This window comes from Carcharodon carcharias, chromosome 16 (genome assembly GCF_017639515.1).
Source record: "Carcharodon carcharias isolate sCarCar2 chromosome 16, sCarCar2.pri, whole genome shotgun sequence".
Lineage (NCBI taxonomy): Eukaryota > Metazoa > Chordata > Chondrichthyes > Lamniformes > Lamnidae > Carcharodon > Carcharodon carcharias.
This window is the reverse complement of record NC_054482.1, coordinates 61,483,599-61,504,738: the sequence shown is the minus strand read 5'-3', so window position 1 is coordinate 61,504,738 and position 21,140 is coordinate 61,483,599. Positions and strand designations below refer to the sequence as shown.

At 43.4% G+C, this 21,140-nt stretch overlaps 1 protein-coding gene across 1 annotated transcript in view; it reads left to right on the top strand.

Annotated features, from left to right (window-relative positions):
- negr1 (neuronal growth regulator 1) overlaps window positions 1-21,140 on the top strand; it is a 1,562,459-nt gene that overhangs the window by 494,085 nt on the left and 1,047,234 nt on the right. Inside the window, exon 4 of the mRNA XM_041208369.1 lies at window positions 15,616-15,750. Within this exon, the coding sequence (XP_041064303.1) occupies window positions 15,616-15,750 (135 nt within the window). The remainder of the gene's footprint in view (window positions 1-15,615; window positions 15,751-21,140) is intronic.

The following is a 21,140-nucleotide window of genomic DNA, read 5'->3' as shown; positions in this document are numbered from 1 at the left end:
TCAACTCGCACTATCAAAGCTGCCAAGCTGTCCACCTTGCTTCTACCTTCCCTCGCAGACTGAAACATTGTATTGGAGGTGGAACGAGGTCCTTAAGTGGCAGTTAGTTGTTCACTTAAGGGCCTCAATAGGCCTAAGGGCAGGCAGGCTGCCTGATGCCTTCCCTGTCCCCCATATTATTGAGGACAGGTTGGGAGATGAGAGGGAAGTCAGCAAGCTTGCCAGCTGTTTTATTTTACATACCTCCTACCTTCAAATGTGCCAGTCGGTGGGGGGTGGGCACTAAAATTCATCCCTACGTCTTCTGGTTCTGGACCCATCTGCCAATGAAAACAGTGGGCAGGATTTTCCCCTCTTTGGGCGGGCATGACAGGCAGGCCCAAGAACAGTCACGAAGCCAACTGCCGCCCGTGATCAGGCCCCGACCGTGTTTTTACGCTGGCTAGCCAACTAACGTGCAGCGTGAATCGCACGCTGCACTGAGCACTGCTGGGGTCGGGACAGGAAGAGGGCAAGCGCGGAAGTTTGCACATACACTGAAAGCTCCCTGAAGGCACAGAACTGCCTCTGGGAGCTGAAGAATTTTAAAACATAAATAAAGAATTTAAAAATGTTAAGAACATGTTCTCCTCGTGACTCTGCACATGAGCAGGGATATGTTATAAATGAGATTTAAACATTTTTATTTTATTTTTAATTCCTGTTGGAAACCTCATCCCGGCCGTGGATGAGGTTTCATCAAAAATCCAAAGGCCTCCTGGCGATTCGCCTGCCCACCAACCATAAGGTTTGATGGGCAGCGAAAAATTGCATTTAATTATTACTTTAATGGCCTTAATAGGCCTGTTCATTGTCGGTGGGGGCACTGCCGACTCCTCCCACCCACGCCTGCCAACCGAAATATCGTGTGAGTGCGTGATATGACATCGCCGCGTGATGACATTCATCCCATTCAGGTTGGGTGCACGTCCACGAGAGAAAAATTCAGCCCGTTTCTCTTTATCTACACTGGTGGTGTTAATGGCATCGGTCAATTAGCAATGTGTCAGTGCATCAACGCACAAGTGATTTATTTCCTATTCAGTCATGCCTCTGAGTTCTGAAATAGAAAAAGAAAATATTGGGAAGACTCAACATCTTTGGAGAGAGGAAAGTCAGGTTGACATTTCAGATCTGTGTTCTTTTGTCAGAATTCTCAACCTCTGAGCTCATTAGCTTTCTCAATGCCCCACCAGGCAACTAGAGGTCAGTCAACTATTTTTGAGTGGCTGGAACCTCACAAGTACAAAGTACCACTGACGTCACACGTGGCAAACAGAAAGGGATTTCATTCATTGAATGTGCAGAGAGTGAGTGATGCGAATCAACTCATTCCACATTTCTTTGCACATTACTTGGGAAACAGCCATAATTTTTGATTCTCCAGCAATCTCAGATGTCTGCATTTCTCAGCCAGAGCATAAGGATAATTGAAAAGAGATCTCAGGTACTTGATTCAGGCATGACTAACGGCTCTTTTCCATTATCTGAACACAGAGGTTTGAAAAGAGGTTCAGCAAAGTGCTGTGCTACCTGAACAATAGTTAAGCAGGCCGGTAATCACGGTTGCTTGGTTAGAATCAACAGGGGGATGAGAGATTGGAGGGGGATAACCCTGTACTGTTCAGCAAAGTTATCCAGAATTACAGTGGCTTGCTGCATTCTTCTTAATTTAGCCATTACAAAGGAATTGGGTCTTTCATCCCGAACAAGAAGGAAAAGAAAGTGGAAGCAACCACAAAGAGAAGAGGAGAAAGAGAGAGAGACAAAGAGAGGAAATGGCCAGCAACAGCCTCTGATAGCAGCATTTACCATCAAAAAGCTCATCATCAGCAACCTTTTCCTCAAGAAAGGATGCAACAGTTCTGTTTAACAATGAAAAATCCATCTAATATCTCTATCCTTGTTCCCAAATGACCCTTATCAAATTATATGATAAAACTACTATCTGTTCCAGGGGAGGGACCTACTGACAGGAACCGCCATGTAAAATAAAAAAAACCAGGAGGCCTCATTTGAAATAGTACATTAGAACACCCAATTTGCAAAACAATTTTACAATTACTTCCATCTTGTCCCTTCATTAACCCCTGCCACTACTATTACTACTTATCAATGTGCCTTCCCCTTGCACCTAAAAGCTTTAAATTGTATGATCCTAACCTCTTGCTCCGATGTGCTGCTACATCAATGTCAGGAGATTGTAAGATTAGTGACTAAGACTGTATCAAAGGATCTTTATAAGTTTGAGGTGGCATTAACTTCAAGATGCTGAGCTCTTTCCAGACCTGCTTCTGATATCACATCACTTGAGCATCCAATGCCTATTAAGCCCAAGCCAGAAGCTTCATCTTGTGCTAACGTTGTAGGGGGCTGCATTGATGCCAGTACTTTAACAGGAGACATCTAAATCCACAAATACTGGAAATAGTCTGTGTAAGAACAGAGCCAAGAATCCTCTTTAAGTTCTGAAAGATAATTATATTGTCCTTCAGGATATCTGTAAAACTCATTGCTGCTCCTCCAGAAGCGATTTTGGACCTCCTTTTGACATGTGGACACTGCAGTGATCTCCCAGATTACTACACTCATCACGTTATGCCATGCTTCTTTTATAACCTTAGAGATGTGATCTGTTAATTTATCCATTATCTGCAGTACATGAGAGGACATTGTCCCCAATTCCTGCACATAAGATCAATCTTCTGGAATTATTGATATTTTAAGCACTAAACACCTGAGATTTTGGTCCTTGATTCACCTTCAACAAGTTCCAGACTAAATCACAATTTTATTTCACCAGTATTTGGAGACATTTTATTATCATCATATTAAGAAATGTGGGCAATGAAGCAATCATTTCACTTCTCACTCATTCAAATGCGGCAGCAAGTGTGATACAAGGCAGTGGAATAGTAGGAGACAAATTTAAGTTGTGAGAATAGGAGGGGTAGTGGTTGGTCAGGTTTCCTTGTGTTTTAAAACTGTCTCATTACTCATTGGGGGAGGTGATAGCATAATGGTATTGTTGCTGGACTAGTAATACTCTGGGGACCTAGGTTCAATTCAGTATAAGATTCAGTATAAAAATCTGGACTTTAAAGTCTAATGAAACCATTGTTTTTTTGTTGTAAAATCCCATGAGGTTCATGAATGTTCTTTAGGGGAGGAAATCTGCCATCTGGCCTACATGTGACTCCAGACCTTACAGTAATGTGGTTGACTCTTAAATGCCCTCACAGTTGTATCAAAGTGCTACAAAGTCACAAAGAAGGAATGAAACCAGACAGACCACCTGGCATCAACCTAGGCCGGAAACGACGATGGCATACTCAGCACTTTCGACCATGCAAAGTCCTCCTTACTAACATTTGGGGGCTGGCTCACAGACTAGTCAAACAACAGTCTGACATCGTCATCCTCATGGAATCATATCTTACAGATTATGTCCCAGACACCACCACGACCACCATCCCTGGGTATATCCTGTCCCACTGACAGACCCAGCAGAGGTGGTGGCCAATGTATTTAGTCAGGAGGGAGTTGCCCTGGGAGCCTTCAATATCTACTCCGGACCCCATGAAGTCCCATGGCATCAGGTCAAACATGGGCAAGGAAACCTCCTGCTGATTACCACATACTGCCTTTCCTCAGCTGATGAATCAGTGCTCCTCCATGGAGCAAGCACTTGGAGGAAGTACTGAGGGTGGTAATGGGTACTCTGGGTGGGGTACTTAAATGTCCATCACCAAGACTGGCTTGGTAGCACGACTACTGACCGAGCTGGCCAAGTCTTAAAGGGCATAGCTGCTAGACTGGGTGTCCGGCAGGTGGTGGGGGAACCAACAAGAGGGAAAAACATACTTGACCTTATCCTCACCAACCTGCCTGCCGCAATTGCATCTGTATCTGTATCGAGTGACCACTGCACAGTCGTTGTGGAGACAAAGTTCCACCTTCACATTGAGGATACTCTCCAACGTGTTGTTTGGCACTAACACCATGCTAAGATTTCGAACAGATCTAGCAACTCAAGATTGGCATCCATGAGGTGCTGTGGGCCATCAGCAGCAGCAGCAGAATTGTACTCGAACACAATCTGTAACCTTATGGCCCGGCATTACCCCCACTTTACCATTACCATCAAGCCAGGAGATCAACCCTGGGTCAATGAAGAGTTCAGGAGGGCATACCAGGAGCAGCACCAGGCATACCAAAAAATGAGGTGTCAATCTAGTGAAACTACTTGCGTGCCAAAGAGCATAAGCAGCAAACAATAGACAGAGCTAAGTGATCCCACAACCGCAGAATCAAATCTAAGCTCTGCAGTTCTGCCACATTCAGTCGTGAATGGTGGTGGACAATTAAACAGCTCACTGGAAGAGGACACTCCACAAATATCCAGATCTTCAATGATGGGGGAGCTCAGCACATCATTGCAAAAGATAAATCTGAAGCATTTGCTACAATATTCAGCCAGAAGTGCTGGGTGGATGATCCATATCGGACTCCTCTGGAAGTCCCCAGTATGACAGCTGCCAGTCTTCAGTCAATTCGATTCATTCCATTTGATATCAAGAAACTGCTGAAGGTACTGGATAGTGCAAAGGCTATGGACCCTGACAATATTCCGGCAATAGTATTGAAGACTTGTGCTCCAGATTTGACGTGCTCAAGCCAAGCTGTTCCAGTACAGCTGCAACACTGGCATCTACCCAGCTATGTGGAAAATTGCCCAGGTATGTTCTGTACACAAAAAGCAGGACAAATCCAAACTGGCCAATTACCACCCCATCAGTCTACTCTCGATCATCAGTAAAGTAATGGAACGAGTTATCAACAGTGCCATCAAGTGGCACTTGCTTAGCAATAATCTGCTCACTGACGCCCAGTTTGGGTTCCACCAGGGCAACTCAGCTCCTGATCTCATTACAGCCTTAGTTCAAACAAGGACAAAAGAGCTGAACTCCCAAGGTAAGGTGAGTGACTACCCTTGACATCAAGCTGCATTTGACCGAGTGTGGCATCAAGGAGCCCTAGCAAAACTGGAGTCAGGGGGAATCAGGAGAGAAACTCTCCGCTGGTTGGAGTCATACCTAGAAAAAGGAAGATGGTTGTGGTTGTTGGAGGTTAGTCATCTCAATTCCAGGACATCACTGCAGGAGTTCCTCGGGCTAGTGTCCTAGGTCCAACCATCATCAGCTGTTTCATCAATGACCTTCCTTCCATCATAAGGTCAGAAGTGGGGATATTTGCTGATGATTGCACAGTGTTCAGCAACATTCACGACTCCTTAGATACTGAAGCAGTCCATATCCAAATGCAGTAAGACCTGGACAATGTCCAGGCTTGGGCTGACAATTGGCAAGTAACATTCGTGCTACACAAGTGCCAAGCAATGACCATCTCCAACAAGAGGGAATCCAACCATCACCCCTTGATGTTCAATGGCATTACCATCACTGAATCCCCCTCTATCAATATCCTAGGGATTACCATTGACCAGAAACTGAGCTGGACTAGCCATAATAATACTGTGGCTACAAGAGCAGGTCAGATGCTAGGAATCCTGCAACGAGTAACTGACCTCCTGACTCCCCAAAGCCTGGCCACCATCTACAAGGCACCAGTCAGGAGTGTGATGGAATACTCCCCACATGCCTGGATGATTGCAGCTCCCACAACACTCAAGAAGCTTGACACCATCCAGGACAAAGCAGCTCGTTTGATTGACACCACATCCATAAAGGTTCACTCCCTCTACCACCGACACACAGTAGCAGCAGTGTGTACCATCTACAAGATGCACTGCAAGAATTCACCAAAGTTCCTTTGACAGTACCTTCCAAACCCATAGCCACTACCATCTAGAAGGACAAGGGCAATAGATAGATGGGAACACCATCACCCGGAAGTTCCCCTCCAAATCACTCACCATCCTGACTTAGAAATATATCGCCGATCCACGGGTCTTCTGCCAAGGTTACAGTAGATGAACAGGATAAACCCATGGAACTTAATGGCATGAGTATAAAAGCAAATATATTGTAAAAATAATTAATAAATGCCACTGTGAAGCATATCATTTATTATATATAACCCCAAATCATTTCATTTATGCATATTTCTGCTAATCTACTTGAATCTGTATTAAAAATCTTTGAATAGCAAGCATTCTATGTCACCCTTTCCAAAGTTATAATTTCTTATGTCCACATTTATAATGGAACTGTCTTGATAAATTTATTATGCTATAAATGCACTTTCCCATTAGTGGAGATGCTGCACTGGTGGGAGTGCTTTCATTATAAATGTGGACAAAGGAATTTATAATGAGACTATAAAAGTAAGGACAAAACGTATGACTTTAAAATGAGGAATTTCATATCTCTGCCCTCATTCAATTATCCTCTGATCTCATCTGAAAAAAACTTCACTTGTTCCTGACTTGCCATGTACAATGTTGTGGGAGGCTGACTAGTAATATATTGCAATCATGAGTTGTTCTTGGTTTGTCACATCTTTGACAATGCATCATGCTCTAACAATGTTTGCTGTTCACTCCTGTCACAATGGTGCAGCTCTAGCGAGATGCCCAGATCTGCCTGGCATTTTTTTCTTCTGCTTTCTGTCTAGATTTGGTGAAAGCGTATGGTAAAAAGGAACTTTTGCTGCAATTTTCATTTTTGTGTTGTCTAATCTAGGCAGTGTTTTTGCCCGTTAGTCTGTTTGTTTGTGAACAATATATCTCAAAAACAAATGCACAGATTTCAATGAAGCTTGGTACAGAAGGTATGGCTCATGGAAGAACTGATTAATTTTTGGCAAAGATGCAGATCACGATCTGAATCCAGATCCTGGGGTATTTTAAAGGATCTGATAGCTTTGGGAGATAGGCCGAATTTATGTTTTTTTTAGAATGTTGTTGATTGTTTTAGAATGTTGTGGATTGTCTCAGCTGCTGTTATGGAATTTGTCGCAGCTGTCAAAATGTGAGCAGAGTTTTCAGAACAGGTTATTGGATGTGGACTATCCTGAAGCCTCCTCTTTGAGATGGAAGCTCTTTAGAAAGAGATTTCTTTTTTCAGCTTTGCATTTACAGAGCATTAACCAGGCAGGGAAAAGCCTCAAGAAAGAATTGCATGATTGTTATAATGTTGAGTGAACACAGCATGGTTGAGGTATGCGCTCTACTGAATACTCTCTTCACTTGTTTTATATGCTTTCTATATGCAAATTCTTTGCCTTATGGTAAAGCTTGTTCTGACAAAAAAATTCACCATCTATCATTCCCCTATTGCTCAGCTTCTAACCAATCCCTGGGGAACTTGAACACCATTGAACATCATACCGAAGCTGTGTTTTCTTGGCCACATCCTGGAGCCTACACCACCTGCTTCCCTTTATCACATCTTGCACCCATTCAACACCCCCCACCCACTAAGTTTACTCGGTGCTAGTGTACTTCTCTCTCTTCCCTGCTCACAACCGCTCTCTCTATTCCCACTTCTTAGACCCTCTTAATGATTCTCCATATACTCCTGCCTAGCCTATCTCTCCTCCCCACCTCTAACTGGGAAAGAAGCATGTGCCTCTGAAAGCTCACACTGAATTGTTACATCCACTCGTACATCAAATTACACAAATAACAGAGACAGAAACTAAACAGACCGTGGGAGAAAAATAAAAGCCTATTACAGGTCGACAAATATAAGATAAAAAAAAATGCATTTAGATCAATAATACATCTGCCAGCAGAAAGTACAACAGAAAGGAATAAAGTAATAAACACAGGTTTAAAGTACAATCTGGGAGCTGTTTCCCCACCTGTCAGTGACTCACCGTGGTTACTGAGGAGGGTACGCAAAGGGAAGAACTTCTTCAGTACACTGGCAAGCTCATTCAGTTACAGTGAAAAGCTTCAGCCATGGCCATTGAGCGACTGCTCAAAGCACTTCTTCTCTGAGGGCGCTCTTATTGATTGTCAGATGAATCTCAATTTCTTGGCAAGCAGTTCACCTGTCTAGCATTTCAGTCATCTTCAGCTGCACCTCCTTGTTGTCAGCCTTCACCATGGCATTGGGGCAGCTTATGCAGATCCATCATGCATCTTTTCTGAGGATTAGGAACAGAGGACACATAACCACCAACAGCTCCAGCAGCATAAGCAACACCAGTAGCACCAGCTGTTTTGGACTGCAGTGGTTCAAGAAGGCAGCTCACTATCACCTTCTCAAGGGAAATCAGAGATGGACAATAAATGCTGGCCTAGCCAGCAATGCCCACATCCCATGAATAAATTTTTAAAAAAGCCATATGCCCTTTCATAGGGAAAATGGGATGGACACCAAGGTCCAGCAAAAAGTCCCCCAACACAGATCTACAGGCAGAAGATCAGCATTGTCACCATGTGTGAGCACCAGTGCATTAGGAACTTCAGACTGGCAAGACAAATTGCTACTGACATCTGTGGCCTCCTAGAAGAAGATCTCCTTCCCAGTGGACCAGGTAGGTATGCATTCCCAGTACCTGATAAGTGCCTGTCACTGTGAGGCCTTCTTAACCTAAGTCTCTGCCTCTTGCCAAGTTGTGTGCTCTCTTGTCCTGCAAGGAGAGAAAGTGGAGAGGTGTAAGTGTTCATTATGAAGCGAGGAGGACACCATTTATGGAGAATGACTTCAAGGTATGGGTACAAGAGGCTGGTAGGCTGAGCATGAGTGAGTGTTTGCTGCTGAGATGGGGCTGTGAGATGCATTCAGAGAGAGGAATGAGTGAAGTTGCAAGGTGTGTTGAACTGAGTATTACTGTGCAGGAAAATGCTGGGCACCGGAAAGTGTAATGTCACTCACATACCATACCTTCCTAGATCCTGTTGTGTACTGTGTCCAGGTTGGAGGGAGCACACTTCTGTTGATTTCCTCAGTGACCCCCTGCTTGGTTAGAGAGATTGTCCTCTTCCTCCCATCCTTGAGACAGGTCACCTCACTGAAGCCCCTCAGTTGCCGCAGCAGGCTGTCCAGGCCAGGGGGCAGCCTTCCCAGGTCTCTTCTCCTTTCATATGGTTGCTGCAGCCTCAAAAATACAACTTCTGATGAGCCATTGTAACTCATGTTGTTAAAAATCCTTCCTTTCACAGAATGGGCATGTTAACCCACCCATTCTTCTTAATTGGTCAGGAAGCTGGTGTTGAGATGACAATTAATTTGCTCTGGTAAAGAACAACTGCCGGGTGCACAAATCAGTGAGTCGTATTCCAGACCCAAAAAATGGTCCTGCCGTATTGGCTAGGGCTAAGGTGAGAAGATCCACCCAAAATTTCTCATTTTACTTGACCCTCATTCTGCAGATTTGACTAATACAATAAAAGCAATTAGTATATACAAATAACTAATAGCTATTGCGACAACCTTTGATCTGAAATCTGTACAGTAAGGAAAAACATAATTTCTTTAAAAGGTCTGTTGAATTTGTGATTGTTTTTAATAATGTTTGGAAGGGACTTTTTACATTTGATTCAAACTCTTAAGGGATCAATTGTAATTTTCTTGAATAATAAGAAATACCAGTCCATGTGACCTGGCAATCCTTGACCTGGAAGCAGTACCAACAGGAAGGAATTTAAGAAAGAAGCTGTGTGGCTGGTGACTCGAAAGAACTGCAGACATAAAGGAGAGGTACAAGCAGAAGAGCTAGAGGGTGAAGGAGAATAGCACATAGATGCAGACACAATGAGAAAGCAGAAAGAAACAAAGAGCAACACAGAATTCTTGTGAGGAGAAGATGCAAATCAATCTCAGGATGAAGTCTGTTTTTCTGTTTGGCAGAAAAGGAGACAAGAGCTCTTGAAGGTGTTGTGCAAGCTGGCTAAAAAGATCTCAAACCTGGAAAGCCATATGAATAGCTCAGAGATGCTAAAGAGCAGGATGTTTTCCCAGAAATGGCCAAACCGTGAACCAGTATTGTTGGTTGGAAAGCTACACCATCAGGACTGTCAAGATCCAAGGCTTGTAGAAGTGTACCTTGCTGATGATCATACCTGTAAAATTCCGGGTGAAAGCTGCTGTCAGATAGGATTCCTGACCTCCCCCAATTGAATAAAGACAGCATACTGTGGAACTGTGTAGCTACCTAATGCCATGCATGCTGAAGGTTGTGTAAGACGTATTGTGTGTTTAAATTGTGAAAATTACCTTTATTTGAAGTGTTTCCTGCCTGTTAATTCATTTTTAATTTTAATTGGTTCTGATTGGTGTAAAAGTTAGAAAAAGTGAAATCTTGTTGGTAATTTCTTCATTTGGGGATCATTTAATAAAATTGGCTATTTTGGTTTATGGTTCCCCCAGAGGGATCATAACACTGCACTGTTGGAGAACATAATTTAGGGTAGCAAGAATATGCAACAAAAACATAATTCACCTGGTCTAACAGTGTGTATTTATATAACTGAACTTTTTTGTTGTTCTTAAGTTATTTGTGAGTTTCATTAGAGAATACAAGGTTGTAAGTATAATTTTTTCAGTCTGTTGAGCTACTGCTTGCGATTGTGCAGTGAAGAAAAATGTGTCCGTAATTTGGCATTAATTGTATGGCCAGTTGCTTGGATAGATTAGAAAAGCTGGGGCTTAGAGGAGGGAAGGTTGAGATAAGATTTGGTAGATTTTCAAAATCATGAAGGGTCTGGACAGAGTAGATAGGGAGAAACTATTCCATTGGCAGATGGGTCATGAACCAGAGGACACCAATTTAAGGCGAATGGCAAAAGAACCCAAAAGACGATACAAGAGAAATATATTTTATTAATTTTTTTTGGTTAGGATCTGGAATGCACTGCCTGAGAGTGTGGTGGAGGCAGATTCAATTGTGCCTTTCAAAAGGGAATTGGATAATTGTCTGAAGAGAAAAAAGGCAGGAAGTGGAATTCACTGAATTGCTCTTGTAGAATGTTGGTATAGATACTGGGCTGAATGATCTCCTTCTGTTCTGTAACCATTCTATAAACTGAACCACACTTCGAGTGGTCTTAAGTACCTGAGAGTGGGACTTCTGCTCCTCAGAGGAAGGAAGTAGCCACTCTGATTGGCTGGCAGCTCTCACAGTTCCAACAGTGCCAAAAGAGAGTAGTGGGCACTGCTGGGATTGCAAGGTCAATGAAGATCGAAGATAGACATCAGACAAGTTACTTCCGTGTTTTCTCTGAGGGGGATGAGGGAATGGGCGGGCTGATTTTGGAGGCCAGCTGGGGAAGCACAATGGAGTGAGGTACGATCTTGGGGTGGTGTTCCCTGATGCGCACGGGGCACCTCTCAGTGGATGTACCGTAATTCTCCTGCCCTTTCACCAACTTTGGTGAAAAAACTGCTTTCCTACTCTTGCCTGCCTTCCACTGTCCAGCATTTTTTGTTAGTGCCAGCAGTTTGAGGTCTTTAATTGCCACTTAATTGGGCAGTTCAGGGCCTCAAAAGGCCTAAGAATGGATGGACGGCCTAATGGGCAGCCTCACCCACCCCTTGTTTTATGGGGCCAGAGAGTGCAGTGGGCTACCCACCCAACATATTTTACATACCTCCCCCCTTTGAAAGCATGCTCAAGGTGGGGGGGGTGGGGCAGTGGTGCAGGTGGTTGTAAAATTCCTCTCTGATTCTATTTACTATACTTCTAAATTGCCCCCAGGTGCAAATATTTCTAAACTGCACTGGGACATAGACAACACATTTTGTTTTTGCTTGATAAGCAATTAAGGTGGAACATACAAATTTACTGAAAATTTACTTAACTACCGTTATAATTATCCTAATTAAATCTTCAATTTAAGCACAAGGGAGCTGGCAGAGTTCCAATGATGATCAAAGCAGGATATGCTACCTAAAGGACGAGTCTCAGTGAACTGTGCAAAATTGTAGACGCATCAAGTTCAACAATAATATTTTCTTTGAAGGAGCAGAAGCAACTAAAACAGAATACCACTGCAAGAGTCGCTCTGCCCGAGGTGGCAGCCTCGAAGTGAACATCAGCAAGAACTGCAACCACCACAACTAAGATTCGGCGTGAGAAATTCAATATAATTTCACCATTTTTCTTAGGATGCAAAATTGTGAACCAGGGACAACTTTTAGGATCCATTCCCCTGTAGCCAATCTTCCCCGAAAGTGCAGTGACCATCAAATTGGAAGCCAGTGACTTTTTAGTCAGCAGGGCATCAACCTGAAGGAGAGTTGGGTCCCTTGCATATGCAAATTAGGTCCTAATCCCCTTGTAGAACCCTGATTGAAATTCTTGTAACCTCCAACCAATTGCCTCATTTATAGTGGTTTAATCACCGGTCCTTTTAAGGACTTTTTAAAAACTTATTTTCTTTAGGATTTTCACAGAAACACTCTCCTGCTGCCAGGCAGGACTGTGTCCCACACTTCACTCCCCCCCCCCCCTCCCCCCCCCTCCCCCCCAACCCTTCCTTGCCTCCCCCTCCCAGGACCTATTTACAGGCTGGCTCAGTAAGAGCCATTGGAAATTCGACAGGGCCAAACCGGTGAGCAGCATCGGTAAAACCAACTGGCATACTCAGCAAGCCTGTTTAGTTTCAAAGAGGCCCGATCCTGAATTTCCGTCAGACCTCTGACAGGCTGGGACTGGCATATAAAGCTATCACAGAGTGAACGTATACATCTATCGTTGCATGAACCCAGGAGCATGGTCAGCTCCGCTAATTTAAGCATCTCGCTGGTTACGTAGAGTCTTCCAGACTATAACATCCATCATTGACTGTTCATAGGTAATGAGATTGAGCTGTCTCAGCATGGAGATATCTACCAAGGCCTTTTTGTAAAGAAAAGATCAATAACACTATTTTGAGATAGCAGTTTGGAGAGAAACAAGGTTGCACATCAAAATACCAGATCTAGTGAAAAGAAATATAAAATACAAAAGGTACTAAAGGAGGTGGCCATGGAAATTATGGATGCAATGGTTGTCATCCTCCAAAATTCTGTAGATTCTGGGACAGTCCCAGCAGGTTGCAGGGTGGCAAATGTAACCCCACTATTTAAAAAAGGAGGTAGGGAGAAAACAGGGAATTACAGACCAGTTAGCCTAACATCAGTATTAGAGAAAATGCTGGAGTCTGTTGTAAAGGATGTGAAAACTGGACACTTTGAAAAGATCAACGGGATTAGACAAAGTCAACATGGAATTATGAAAGGGAAATCATGTTTAGTAAACCTATTGGCGCGTTGTGAGGATGTAACAAACTGAATAGATAAGAGAGAACCTGTGGATGTTGTGTATTTGGATTTTCAAAGCTTTTGATAAAGTCCTACATAAGAGGTTAGTGTGCAAAGTGAAAGCGCATAGGATTGGGGGCAATATATTAGTGTGGATTGAGAATTGGTTAGCAGACAGGAAACAGAAGGAAAAGGGTCTTTTTTGGAATGGCAGGCAATGACTAGTGGTGTTACCGCAGGGATCAGTGCTTGGACCCTAGCTATTCACAATATATATCAATGATTTGGATGAGGGAACCAAGTGTAATATTTCCAAGTTTGCTGATGACACGAAGCTTGATGGGAATGTGAGCGATGAGGAGGGTGTTAAGAGGGTTCAAGGTGGTTTAGACAAGTTGAATAGGTGGGCAAATATATGGCAGATGCAGTATAAGGTGGATAAATGTGAAGTTATCCACTTTGGTAGGAAAAACAGAATGGCAGAGTATTATTTAAATGGTGATAGATTGGGAAATGTTGATGTACAAAGGGACCTAGGTGTCCTTGTACACCAATCACTGAAAGCAAGCATGCAGGTGCAGCAAACACTTAAGGAGGTAAATGGTATGTTGGCCTTCATTGCGAGGGGACTTGAGTACAGGAGCAAGGATGTCTTACTGCAGCTGTACAAGGCCTTGGTGAGACAACACCTGGAGTATTGTGTGCAGTTTTGTTCTCCTTATCTAAGAAAGGATATACTTGCCATAGAGTGAGTACAGTGAAGGTTCACCAGACCGATTCCTGGGACGGCAGGATTGCAATATGAGGAGAGATTTGGCTGACTAGGCCAGTATTCACAGGAATTTAGAAGAATGAGAGGAAGTCACATTGAAACATAAAATTCTGACAGGGATGGACACACTGAATGCGAGGGCGATATTTCCTCTGGCTGGGGGGTCTAGAACAAGGGGTCACAGTCTCAGGATACAGGGTAGACCATTTAAGACTGAGATGAGGAGAAACTTATTCACTTAAAGGGCGGTGAGCCTATGGAATTCTTTACCACAGAAGGCTGTGGAGGCCAAGTCATTAAATATATTTAAGAAAGAAATAGATTTCTGGACTCTTAAAGGCATCAAGGGATATGGGAGAGCGCGGGAGTACGGCGTTGAGATAGAGGATCAGTCATGATCATATTGAATGGTGGAGTAGGCTTGAAGGGCTGAATGACCTACTCCTGCTCCTATTTTCTGTGTTTATCAAGCCTTGAAAGCTTGTGATATGTTGCAACAATATGCCACTTAATCATGCAATCTCCTAGGAGAAACAAAAAACCTCCAGCCAATTCAACAAAAACTCTGGGAAATTTATCTTGATGCTCTAAAACACAGTTGTCCATAAGTTGGATATAAGCTGGATATAGCTAATTGGGAATCCAGATGTGGCTAATTGCAATTTTGATGAGTAAATGAAGAATAGACTGGGGAGCTGATAACATGGTCATCTCGACTAATCAGAATAATCGCCAGGAGAAGAAATCAATCCTAGCCAATAAAATGCAGCTCTCACAGGGGCTTGTTGAAGAGCAGAGGCGGAGCTGAGGTATCTTGAAGTGTAAGTCAATTTTCTCAACAATCACTCATGGCTTGCAAATGCTGGACAAAAACCAAAGATCAAATGTCAGTATACTGTACATGTAGCATTCTATCAGGTGTTGCTAGAAGCATTTGGACTGGGAACCATGGATAAGACATTAGTTACCCTTTGTGTAACCCCAGCTGAGACAAGATAACTCATGGAAATTCATGGAATGTACAATTGTATTCCATGCATTTATCAGCAACCAAGAGAATGTTCCTTTATAGTATCTTGGGCACTAATTAAGAAACTTAAAGGAATAATTATACATAATTTCTCATATTTTTATTCTATGCACATGCAAAGTAAACAAATTCAAATAATTGGTAACATGACAAAGACCTCCTGAGAAAAGAAAATCTATTTTATTGTCAGTGCATTTAGTTGATGTGAGATTAGCTGATGTGTACAAGATTCTAAAAATGGAGTAACTTTGGTTGCTGAAGGGTCAGTGAACCCAATTACAGAAATAGTTGAGGGCCTGACAATGTGCACAAGGTTTAAAAGATACATACAAGGAACAGTTATATGGAGCATATTTATACCCATCTTGTCTTAGATGTATAATAATGCTTGTTTTTCGATTTAAAGTATCCCTTGTCTGTCGGAGGTCAGTCAATACGATACACCAATAATTTTAAATGATTCTATTAAAGTACGCAAAACAAGGTATCAATTTCACATTATAATTCATGCAGTCAGATGGATTTTGATCTTTTAACATTGTGTTATTACATTTCAGCGAAAGATTTTGACAGTGAAGGCGAATACCTTGAGATTACTGGCATTACTCGGGACCAGGCTGGAGACTATGAATGTCTCGCAAACAACGATGTGTCTTCTCCAGATACACAAACAGTCCACATTACAGTCAATTGTAAGTTGCCTTTTAAAGAATGCAGTTCGTTTAGAAAGTCAATTTATGTAATTTGTACTAAACACAGAAAATGCTGGTGAACATCTGAAAAATAAAATTAACAATTAGGTGGAACCTGGAACCAGCTCCAATGGAAGATTTCATCCGGACCACTAACTAATCTTTTTCTTTCGGATATTGACTGTCCTGCTGTGTGGGTTTATCAGGTTCTATGTAATCTTTTTAGAAAAGTGTTTTCTGCTTTTAATTCAAACTTATAGCATCTGTTTCCTTAAATCGCTACTTTGTATTTATGTTTTAATTCATTGAAATCTAATTTAGCCTCATGTACAGATGGATACATACAACAACAAATTGTATTTGTATAGTGCCATTAACATAGTAAAACATCCCAAGGTGCTTCACAGGAGAATTATCTAAAAACATTAACACCGAGGTACATGGAATATTAGGGCAGTTGGTCAACGAGGTAGGTTTTAAGGAGCGTCTTAATGGAGAAAAGAGAGCAAGAGAGGTTTAAGGAGGGAATTCAAGAGCTTAAAGTCTAGGCAGCTGAAAGTGAGGCACCAATGGTAAAGTGATTAAATTGGGACGCGCAAGAGGCCAAGATTGAAGGAACATAGATATTTTAGAGGATTGTGGTTACCACTGGTCACAGTTACAGAAATAGAGGGGTGAGGTAATGAGGGATTTGGAAACGAGGGTGAGAATTTTAAACTCGAGCCATTGCTTAACTGGGAACCAATATAAGCCAGCAAGCAACTGGATGATGGGTGAATGGGACTGAGTAAAGACATGGCAGCAGAATTTAAAAACTCAATGAGTTCATTAATATACTTTAGGGAAGGAAACCTGCTGTCCTTGCCTGGTCTGGCCTGCATGTGACTCCAGACCGACAGCAATCTGGCTGATTCCTAACTAGCCTCTATAAAAGGTCGAATAAGAATAAAACCAGACACCGCATGGCACTGACCTAGGCATTAGACATGAGAAGGGTACATTCAGCCTAGCTGACCACGTGGGCTGCCGCAGTTCAAGAAGGTGATTCATCATCACCTTATCAAAGACTATTAAAGATGGCTAATAAATGCTGGTTGTGCAAGAAACACTCCCAGCCCATGAACAAATAAAACAATAGATGGCGAGGAGAAACCAGAAAACGAAAGCTTCAGTTTTACAGAGCCTTCCCCACATTGCATAGCTTTGGAAGGAGTACAGCACAGCTTCACCATAGTAATATTATGACTTAAAGGGTTAAATTAGGACAACAGATTGCATAAACTTGGCTTGCATTCCATTGAGTTTGGAAAATTGCAGTGCTTAAAATGAGAGGATTTGAGAGGAGAGATACAGAGAAGTGACAGACAAATCCGTAAAAAGGAAGCATGATCTTAAAATTTGAGCTAGGTCATTCAGGAGTGAAATCAGGAAAAACTTTTTTCACACAAAGGATAATGGAGATCTGGAATGCATTACCCCAAAGGCTGTGACTGTTGGGTCAATTAATACTTTCAAGAGTCTGATCAACAGGTTTTATTATGAATAAATAGAGTTGAAGTGCAAATCAACCATGATCTGTCTAAATAAATGAACAGTTTGAGAGGTTGAATGGCATTCTCCTGTTTCAATGTTTCTAGACCACCTCTTCTGATCACATTTTGCTCCCTCGACTCCCCCGTCCTTCCATTCCTCTCTCCATTTCCCTCCCCACCCCTCTTTTCCTCTTCCTTCTTCCACACCCTTTTCCTGTCTCTCTTTCTTTCTTTCATATGAGCATAAGAAATAGGAGAAGTAGACCAAGTAGACAATACAGCTCCACAAGCCTGTTCCACCATTCAGTACGATCACAGCTGATCTTCTACACGAATTGCACTTTCCTCTCTCCTGCAACCCCCTCCTCCCCAAATCCCAATTCCCTGAGACATCAAAAATCTGTCAATTCAGACCATGAAGGTGCTCAGCAGAGTATCCATAATTCTCAGGGGAACAGAATTTCAAAGATTCACAACCCATGGAGTGCAGAAAGTTCACCTCCCCTCCATCCTAAATAATTGTTCTGAGACTGCGTTCCAGATTCCTGAGCTGAGAAAAACATCTCCTCAGTGTTAGACTTGTCAAGTCCCATCAAAATCTTCTATGCTTCAAGAACCTCCTGTTCTTTTGAACTTCACCTGTCTCTCTTCTCACCAATCCATTTCCTTCTTCCTAATCCTCTGCTTTATTATAGTTATTACTCAGGTTTCTGACCCTGCTTGGAACTTGGCTTGGATTGGATTATGAGACAGAATCAGAGTGTGTGTGAGAGGCAGAGCAGAGACAAAGAGCAGGATTTTCCACTCAGTGCGTAGGCGTGCACCCGACATGTCCGACTGTGAAATAGCACCGACGTCATCGCACGCCCGCGCAATCTTTCGGTCGGTGGGCACGCGTGAGAGTTCGCAGCATGCCCACCGACAATTAAGAGACCTATTAAGGCCATTAATCAATTAACGAGCCTGTATTTTTTGCTGCCCGTCCAACGTTATGGTTGGCGGGCAGGCAAATCGGCCAGGCAGCCTTTGGAGTTTTGAGGAAACCTCATCCAAGGGCGGGATGAGATTTCTGTGATAAAATTTTTAAAAATTCAAAATTTTTGGGGAGAATTTTTCATGATAAGGTGAGTGAGTCCGCTGTGTGGACATTTTTTCCAGAATTTAAAAAACTTTATTCATTGGTTTAAAATACTTAAGCTCCCTAAGGCAGCTCTCTGCCTTCAGGGAGCTTTCATTGCGCATTCCCCCATGCCTCCGCTGCATTCAGTGCTCTCCCTCCTCCCACCCCCACCCCGGCAGTGCTGAGTTTCTCAGCGCGCCTTTCACACTAGCTAGCCATTAATTGGCCAGCCAGCGTGAAATCGCAGTTGAGGGCTGGACGCAGGCGGCGAGCCATTTCCTGGCAGCTCCAGGGCCGCCCACCGCACCCGCCCGACAGCCTGAGTATGTGAGAGACAGAAGCAGAGACAGAGGGCACGATTTTCCACCCAACGGGGGCAAAGTTGATCGGGGGTGCGGCGCCATTTTACGTGGGTGGGCCAATTAAGGCCTGCCCAGCGTGACGTCTGCATGGAAGCGCTATGTGCTCCCTCTGCGGGCAGGGGGAAACCCCAAAATCGAGAGTACGCTCTTTCGCCCATACGCACAAAAGAGTGCACTCACCTCCTTGAGGCTGTGCAGTCTCAGGGAGATCGGCTCTAAATGTAAAATACCTAAAAATTAGAAAAATAAAATTTCACTAACATGTCCCTCATGTGATACTCTCACATGAGTTGGGACATGCACATCATTTTTACAAAAACTTCATGAAAATTTTTTAAAACCTACATCAAACCTCATCCCGCCTGTGGATGAAGTTTCATGTTTTTCTAATGCTCATCAGGGCTTCTGGCCTGCCCGCCAACCTGAAGGCTGGACAGGCAGATCCATTAATTAGTTTAATGACTCTGCCAAAGGCCTCAATTGGCCATTGACAGGTTGGCGGGCGCACAGCTGATTTTGCTGCACCCCCGCCTACCTGAAAATTTAAATGGGGCGCGGTGATGTTGGGAGTTCCGCCCGACATCACCGTGCGTCATTTTACGCATCAGCAACTGGGCCCCGCCCCTGCTCACCGACACGATAAGTCCTGCACAGAGAGTGTGTGTTAATTTGAGGTGTTATATACCTTTAAGAAGAATGTTATTACGGAACATCACATGATCTTAGTTTCCACAAGCAGAGTAGCGTGGGCTGTAGTTAGTAGTCTGTAGTTAGTAGCTAGAGTAGTGCAGAGATAGAGTTTGAAGTGTAAGCATATGTTTAGTTGCTGCTGAGTAACTTCATAAATAAACAGAGTTTCTGCCTATGAAGTGTCTGCTATGCAACTCTGTCATTAGTACCAAATCAGCCACCCCTTACAACAAGTGTGGAGACCAGATTCCACAAACTGGTGACTAGGACCCAACAGTGAATGAGAGACAGAAGCAAAGAGAGAGAGTGAGTGTGAGAGAGAGAGACACACACACAGAAGCACAGAGAATTTTTAAAAAATCATTCACGGGATGTGGCAGGGCCAGCATTTATTGCCCATCCCTAGTTGCCCTTGAGAAGGTGGCTGTGAGCTGCCTTCTTGAACTGCAGCAGTCCATATGGTACGTTCACAGTGCTGTTAGAAAGGGAGTTCCAGGATTTTGACAGTGAAGGAACAATGATATATTTCCAAGTGAAGATGGTGAGTGACTTGGAGGGGAACTTCCAGGTGATGGTGTTCCTATCTATCTGCTGCCTTTGTCCTTCTGGATGGCAGCGGTTGTGGGTTTGGAAGGTCCTGTTGAAGGAGCCTTAGTGAATTCCTGCAGTGCATCTTGTAGATGGTACAGACTGCTGCTACTGTGTGTTGGTGGTGGAGGGAATGAGTGTTTCTGGATGTGGTGTCAATCAAGCGGGCTGCTTTGTCCTGGATGACGTCAAACTTCTTGAGTACTTGGGAGCTGCACTCTCCAGGAAAGTGGGGAGTATTCCAGCATACTCCTGACTCGTGCCTTGTAAATGGTGGACAGGATTTGGTGAGTTAGGAGGTGAGTTACTCATCGCACGATTCCTGTCCCCTGAACTGCTCTTGTAGGCACAGTATTTCTATGACCAGTCCAGTTCATTTTCTGGTCAATGGTAACCCCCAGGATGTTGATAGTGGATGTTTCAGTGATGGTAACGCCTTTGAACACCAAGGGGCGATGGGTGGATATTCTCTTGTCATTGCTTGACAGTTGTGTGGCACAAATATTACTTGCCACTTGTGAGCCCAAGTCTGGATATTGTCCAGGTCTTGCTGCATTTGGACAAGGACTGCTTCAGTATCTGAGGAGTCGTGAATGGTGTTGAACATTGTGCAATCATCAGCGTACATTCCCACTTCTGACCTTATGATGGAAGGAAGGTTATTGATGAAGCAGCTGAAGATGATTGGGATGAGGACACTACCCTGAGGAACAACTGCAGTGATGTCCTGGAACTGAGATGCCTGACCTCCAACAACCACAACCACCTTTCTTTGTGCTAGGTATGATTCCAACCAGCGGATAGTTTGACCCCCTGATGCCCATTGACTCCAATTTTGCTAGGCCTCCTTGATGTCACACTCAGTCAAATCTGGTCTTGATGTCAAGGGCTTCACTCTCACCTCAACTTGGGAGTTCAGTTCTTTTACCCATGTTTGAACCATGGGCTATAATGAGATCAGGAGCTGAGCGGCACTGCCGGAACCCAAACTGTGTGTCAGTGAGCAGGTTATTCATAAGCAAGTGCTGCTTGATAGCATTGTTGATGACCCTTTTCATTATTTTACTGATAATCGAGAGTAGACTGATGGGGCAGTAA